Source organism: Sinocyclocheilus anshuiensis, unplaced genomic scaffold (genome assembly GCF_001515605.1).
Source record: "Sinocyclocheilus anshuiensis isolate Anshui unplaced genomic scaffold, SAMN03320099.WGS_v1.1 scaffold436, whole genome shotgun sequence".
Lineage (NCBI taxonomy): Eukaryota > Metazoa > Chordata > Actinopteri > Cypriniformes > Cyprinidae > Sinocyclocheilus > Sinocyclocheilus anshuiensis.
Window position 1 is genome coordinate 3,185,681 of NW_015560618.1, and position 7,293 is coordinate 3,192,973.

Below are 7,293 nucleotides of genomic sequence, written 5' to 3' on the forward strand. Positions count from 1 at the left end.
CCAGCATATGCTGCTTTTTCAACAGGGAAGCTACTTTTAGATGATGTTTTTATTTATATGCAATTGATTTGACCAATTAGTAGCTTGTTTCAGAGTAAATTTCTGGTTTAAGTGTCATCAAGTATGCTTTTTAAAAACTTTGCTGAGGAATAATTTGTGAAAATATTATAAAAATTAACATTTATTCTTTTTTTGCTTACAAATCTTTGTGTAATAGGTCTTTGTATGGTTTAATGTTGTTAAAATAATTGCATCTACCTGTTCTATTCAGCAGTTTTCCTTTCATTATATTTGCACTTCATAAAACTTCATTATCTAAATGTATTTCATTCATTATTTGCTTTGTTGTCCTCATAAGTGAGGATATGTCGTACAGCATGTTTTGTATCTTGCCTGTATCTTTGAATAAAACATTCAGTGGTAGCCGTATGTTGCTGTTTTTCATTCAGTTTCCAATAGAAGTTTATAATCAGTCACAAAACTTTGATTTACTGTTATAACCATTTATTACATCTTTGCAGGATTTAGTTTCAAGACTTTTTTCAAATGTCAATCCAGATCCTTGCACAACAAAAGCAGAAAAAAGGTAGTAAACATTTTCCAAATGTAGCAGCAGGAATCAAATGCAGGTGTTTGTGGCACAAAGAACCAGATGGCTTTGATTGTGCTCTTTAATATGCAGGTTTTATATAAAACAGAATAAAAGTAGCCCTCTGGCCACCGTTACATATGCGTGTTGTTATTCTTAAAGCAGAAATTATGACATTTCATTTATTACAGGTAACAGGAACACCAAATCAAATGCATCCTTAATGTTTCTATAAAAAGACCATAGCTGAAAGCATATCCTGAAGCTAAACTTGAACTGAAAATAGGTTTATAATCTTAGGAAGCATGTACACAGACTTGCGGTTTTCCAAGACATTTGGTTAATATTAAAAGCTTTACTGGGAGCAGGAGATGACGTTGATTTAAAGTTATTCCATAAGGAGAAGAGTGTGATAGACTGAACCCTTCAAAGGGCCAACATGAAACACTGAATTATGGCTACTTTAACAGGGTCAGGTCAGTGCTCACAGACGGCCCTCACCATACAGCCCGCTCTAAAACTTCACACAGATGGAAATCAATCAGTGTTTAAGAAAAGAAATAGATGGTTAATATCTGATTTAACCATTGCTTGTTCAGATCCCATCGATTTAGAAAATCAGACATGCAAATTTAAATTAATTAGCTTAGCTACGATAATCTTCATTCCTACCCAATTTTGAATAATGTGTAAAATGTTACTAATATAGTGTATAATGTAAAATCTAACGCATTACATGCGCTCTGTCAGGACATCTGACGTGAACCTTGTGGCCTTCTCTGAGTGCAAGGGTTAAATGTCTGGTGAAGTGATGGTACAGGTGTTCAGTGTTAGAGGATGTGATAATACTACTGCTGTGTTGAAGCATGTATTGACTTGAAGTAAAACATCTGGAAATGTTTAGGTTTCATTGGGGGAGCTTAAAGTGTTAAGATTCCTTAGGTTTACACTAAGGGTTTGGTGAACTGTCCTCAGCCTGTAAGTGAGAATAGATTGATAAATTATTCGAATATCATATGATTTTGATGTACCTAGAGTAGAGTCTTTTAAAGAAATGCTTCATCTAAAAATGAAAATAATTTTTTACAAAAGAAGATATTTGGAAAATGTTTCAGTGTTTTGTTTTTTTGAAAGTCAGTTGTGATATATGTTATGTGGACTTCACTTCATCTTCTTTCAGAGAAAAGAAACAAAGTGTGCATGAATATTTTCCCAGAGATCTTCCAGCCAAACTCTCAATATGAAAAGAGTTACATTTTCTCAGTACTATTTAAATTTTATTTAACAATCATTAATTCATTTTCATTAACAAGCGTTCAAATATATTGTGATATATGTTCATATATAATTTTTACTACAGTCTTTAATTATTTAAAAAAAAAAAAATCTGCATATTTGTATATATGTTTACTGGCCCCAGTGCAATCTTTTGCAGTCCCTTGTCTTCAGGTATAGCAAGAAGAAACAAAATGATTATTATTTTCTAAGTCTCTAAAAAAAAGAATCCACAACAGGGGTGTGTTTAATCTAATTTAACATGCTTTATTCATAATGTGCACTCAATATTCTTTGACCACTAGTGGGATATTGCTCTCTAACTTGATATTATTAATCAATTTCTTCTCAGTCCTTTTCACATGATCTCCAAAAACAGACATATATTTTGAAGCATTGCAATAATAAGTTCACAGCGCTGCTTTACAATATTAACAGCCACAACCGTAAAATAAATGCCTAGTGTTACAAAGCATTATCAAAGCCTGACGCACTAACCACCTTAGCTCTTCAGCAAGAAACTTTTAAAGGGGTCATATGATGCTGCTAAAAAGAACATTATTTGGTGTATTTGGTGTAATGAAATGTGTTTATGCGGTTTAAGGTTAAAAAAACACATTATTTTCCACATACTGTACATTATTGTTTCTCCTCTATGCCCCGCCTTTCTGAAACGCGTCGATTTTTACAAAGCTCATCGGTCTGAAAAGCGAGGTGTGCTCTGATTGGCCAGCTATCCAGTGCGTTATGATTGGCCGAATTCCTCAAGAGTGTGACGGAAATGTTACGTCCCTTACCATATTGTGATGCCTGCGGCAACCACATGTGACGACCCCAGGCTGCGCATCATATGACCCCTTTAATATCAGCATCAGCCATACATCGACATATTTGGTCTATAGATGTGAAAACATACAAAGATCCTGTGTGAACAGACAGAGTATTAAATAAAGGATCACCCTTCGTGTTCCATGATCTGTCCTGAAAAAGAAATGGATGATGAAGTACTGAGCTGTTACTCATGACTTTGTCAAGGCACGTGTGTAGTGAGTTAATGCACTACAAAAACTGTCAAATGGAGCACCTTTATGTGTTATGGCAACGTTGTGAGATGATTCAACCCATAATTAAGTACTGTCCTAATTGCACTCATGACAAAATGAGCTAACATGTGTTCTCTTGTACAGTAAGAGGTGATCCTAAGTGATTGTGTATGTGTTTTTATAGGCAGTGTTTTTCAGAACTTTCTTTCATCAGTAGGGTTAGTTATTGGCTCCACCTGACGGTGGCTCAGTGAAGTATTTCTATGAGGAGGCGCTTGAAACCACCGCCGCACTCTGAGCTCAGGGCATCCTTCAGGGTCACGTCATATTTCTCCAAGTACATGTCTTTGATGGTCTCCAAATCCACCTGGAAGTGAACGTGAAAGTGGAAAATACTATATAATTTTTCCTTCTAGTACTTTCATGATATCAAGGCCATAATAATCTCTACCTCAGAGCGTCCCACAATAATACGTATGAGCGTGTCCTCGTCTGTCCCGGCTCCTTTCATGGCAGCGTTCAGACGACGGGCGAAATACAGCTGCGGGTTTTTAGCACATCGCACTGTTCGAACAAAAACAAATCACTTTATGATCTGCGTGGCTATCGAATATCAGTCCTGCTGTATCCTTTTAGGCGCTTACAGTCACTGCAATATGACTCTGATTCAAAAGAACGAATTTCCTAAAGGCTTTTGAATAGTTATAGTTACCCAGAGTAATGTAACAGTCCTTTAATGTTCCTGTAGCCTCACTGTCTATCGCATCCAGGATATCTGTTCCAGAGAGCTATGGAAAAACACAAAAGAGAAACCAGAAACTCAGAAAGAATGCTGAAAAGGCTCCTGTAAAGCAGCGGTGGGTATAGCTGGCGTTTGACCATACAGTTTCATATATCTTGAAGGTGGCCTGGAGCTGTAGGTAGTTCCTGTGAGTGAGGATGTAGGTGAAAGTGGACTCGTCTGTTCCAAAGCGGCCTTCACCTGCCTGTGGAAAACCAACAATAAGTAGGCTAGTCATTCATAACACAGGGGTTGCCAGGTTTGTTTGACAAAGATGATCAAAAAGCCAATCAAATGCATCCCAAAACCAGACCAATGACCAATAAAAACAAGCCCAAAACATCCCAATACCAAAACACAAAACATACCACAGATTTCGGAGTCCCTATTATGTATTTTCAAATTTCCTTTTATTTGTATTTAGCAGCTCTTTAGGGAGTTGATTGTATAATATAATATAGTAAATATAATATAATTAGTGCTGTCAAATTATTAATCGCGATTAATCGCATCCAAAATAAACATTTTTGTTTACATAATATATTTATGTGTGCTGTGTATATATTTAAAAAAATATTTACATGTATATACATTTATATATTTATATTCTTATATAATATATATAATTGTATATTCTTTGATATATAAACATAACATATTTTTCTTAAATATACACATGCATGTGTTTGTCTTTATATATACATAATTAATGTACACAGGATGCGATTAATCGCGATTAATCGTTTGACAGCACTAAATATAATATAATATAATATAATATAATATAATATAATATAATATAATTTTTAATTAAATATACAAAAGTGCCGTTTATCAGGAGGGATATGCAATCAGGTAATGATTCCTTTTGAGCTGTGTTTGATGCTATAATAGTAATAGTCAGTGACTATTCTCCAAATCTAATAAGGAATAACCTGATTGGTGCTGGTGCAGAGGATCTCCACCAGCACGTCCTCGTCTGTCCCAGCACCCTTCATGGCTCTCCTCAGCTCTTTAGCCATGAAGATGTGAGGCGGGTCCAGTGTGGCCATAGTTGCTTTCTCAAAGTTTCCTGTGAGTTCATTCTTCAAGACTTCCTCCAACTCCTTGACAATGTGACCACAGACCGAGAGGACAAAAAAAAATGGCTCAAATAGACGTACAGTATGTTGATTCACTGTATATTATTAACCTATCAATGAATGATCATTATAGCTTTCATCCCAAGGATTTTGTGTGTAAATTTGTTATAACACTAATATTTAGCATTTTAGTTGATGTAGAGATGTTACGTAAAGAACATTAATGGTTCAATACAATTCCTTCCAGCTTTCCATGAGCGCTACACAATTATTAAAAGGGCGAAAGCTAATAGTAGAAACTTTACACCAGTTACCTAATGCAGTCTAAATCAATATAATGTGGTGGAGAGGAAAATTAGAAACCATTTGGTCTATGGCTTACGTCATATATGAGAATAGAGTGTTTGTTCTTATATTTGGGAAAACTATATTTTTTATTGATTATGATTGATTATGTACTTGCAAGTTGGATTTGTCAATTAGCTGAATGATTTCAGAGATGTGACTCACGTCGTCATATTTTTCAAAGTAGGCTTGTTTAATCTCCACCCGCTGGGCTGCAGAGCGGTTCGCTAGAATGGAAATGATGGTCTCCTCGTCTGTTCCTGTGAACAACAGAAGATGAGCTCATACCTCATAACGTCAGTCATTCCTCCAGCAGACTACCGGCCTCACAACTCACCGCTTGAGATTCAAAAGGAAAGGAGAGCTGAACTTGTGCTCACCCTCAGGCCATCTAAAATGCAGCTTGAAATTTAGAGATGAGGAGAAATGTAGCATTACAACACTTACTCATTAACGGATCCTCTGCAGTGAATGGGTGCCGTCAGAATGAGAGTCCAAACAGCTGATGACAACATCATAATACAAGTAATCCACACCACACCAGTCCATCAATTAACATCTTGTGAAGCAAAAAGCTGTGTGTTTGTAAGAAACAAATCCATCATTGACGCGTTTTAACTTCAAACTGTCACTTCTCACCAAAATATGGTTCCATAATATATAATAACGATTCCTCCAGTGAAAAAGTCCATGTACTGTTGTCTCTCACATCAGAATCCACCAACATATTTGTTTAGGGATTTCTGGACTGTTTTAATTTGTAAACGGTGCTTGATCTCTGCATATTTCTCTCCTGATTCAGACAAGATTACTTTTTCACTGGAGAAAGCAATTTTATGGATAGAGGACTCATGTTTTAGCCAGAAACAACAGTTAAAAACATTGTTTAGACTATTGTGATGTTGTCATCAGCTGTTTGGACTCTCATTCTGACGGCACCCATTCACTGCAGAGGATCTGAGCAAGTGATGTAATGCTACATTTCTCAAAATGTGTTCCAATAAAGAAACAAAGAATGGCCTGAGGGTGAGGAAATGTTCAGCACATTTTCTTTTTTGTGTGATCTTTTCCTTTAAAGCATGAAATCAAAATTGACCTTATTTACTTTGTAAGTGCAGATTACTCGTCTTGCGGTGAACAATTCATCTGTGCAAGTTACTCTACAGCAGGAAAAAATCAGTCTTTAATCAAGATCAGAAAATTTGCATCCCCTTGGAATGACTTTCCTTCTCTGATGATTTCAGTTTGACTGTTTGGGAAGAACATCTTTTAACCAGACCTCTCTAACCAAGATTACTTTTTCACTGGAGAAAGCAATTTTATGGATAGAGGACTCATGTTTTAGCCAGAAACAACAGTTAAAAACATTGTTTAGACTATTGTGATGTTGTCATCAGCTGTTTGGACTCTCATTCTGACGGCACCCATTCACTGCAGAGGATCTGAGCAAGTGATGTAATGCTACATTTCTCAAAATGTGTTCCAATAAAGAAACAAAGAATGGCCTGAGGGTGAGGAAATGTTCAGCACATTTTCTTTTTTGTGTGATCTTTTCCTTTAAAGCATGAAATCAAAATTGACCTTATTTACTTTGTAAGTGCAGATTACTCGTCTTGCGGTGAACAATTCATCTGTGCAAGTTACTCTACAGCAGGAAAAAATCAGTCTTTAATCAAGATCAGAAAATTTGCATCCCCTTGGAATGACTTTCCTTCTCTGATGATTTCAGTTTGACTGTTTGGGAAGAACATCTTTTAACCAGACCTCTCTAACTGCCAGCCTGCTTCAAGTTAGAAATTTTGAGTAGGTGTATTAAAAATAAGCCCTGTCTCTATTTGTTCTCATTCAGTATTCCATTCCATCAGAAATACGTCAGAATACTGAAGTGAAGCTGGTCATGAATTCTGTTTCATGCAAACTTCAAAAGTGCTATATAATATATGTGACCCTGGAGCACAAAACCAGTCTTAAAGGGGTCATAAAGGGGTTTTTCCTTTCTCTTTGGAGTGTTACAAGCTCTTGGTGCATAAAGAAGATCTGTACAGTTGCCAGTTGCAAAGTCTCAAAGAGATATTCTTTATAAAAGTTAAGAGTCAGCCACACCTACCTAAAACGGCTCGTTCTAACACGCCCCCACATATCTACCTCACTATGTGGGAAGATTTGCATAACGCTGCC

The 7,293-nt window shown here is 36.2% G+C and overlaps 1 protein-coding gene across 1 annotated transcript in view; it reads right to left on the minus strand.

Moving 5' to 3' along the window:
* Positions 1 to 2,724: 2,724 nt before the first annotated feature.
* The window catches only part of LOC107681706 (annexin A13-like), a 6,099-nt gene continuing 1,530 nt past the window's right edge, over positions 2,725 to 7,293 (minus strand). The window contains exons 3-9 of the mRNA XM_016478017.1: positions 5,281 to 5,375; positions 4,624 to 4,794; positions 4,057 to 4,073; positions 3,792 to 3,918; positions 3,620 to 3,695; positions 3,359 to 3,471; positions 2,725 to 3,274 (exon numbers count right to left, since the gene is read on the minus strand). Of these exons, the coding sequence (XP_016333503.1) occupies positions 3,155 to 3,274; positions 3,359 to 3,471; positions 3,620 to 3,695; positions 3,792 to 3,918; positions 4,057 to 4,073; positions 4,624 to 4,794; positions 5,281 to 5,375 (719 nt within the window). The 3' untranslated portion in view covers positions 2,725 to 3,154. The remainder of the gene's footprint in view (positions 3,275 to 3,358; positions 3,472 to 3,619; positions 3,696 to 3,791; positions 3,919 to 4,056; positions 4,074 to 4,623; positions 4,795 to 5,280; positions 5,376 to 7,293) is intronic.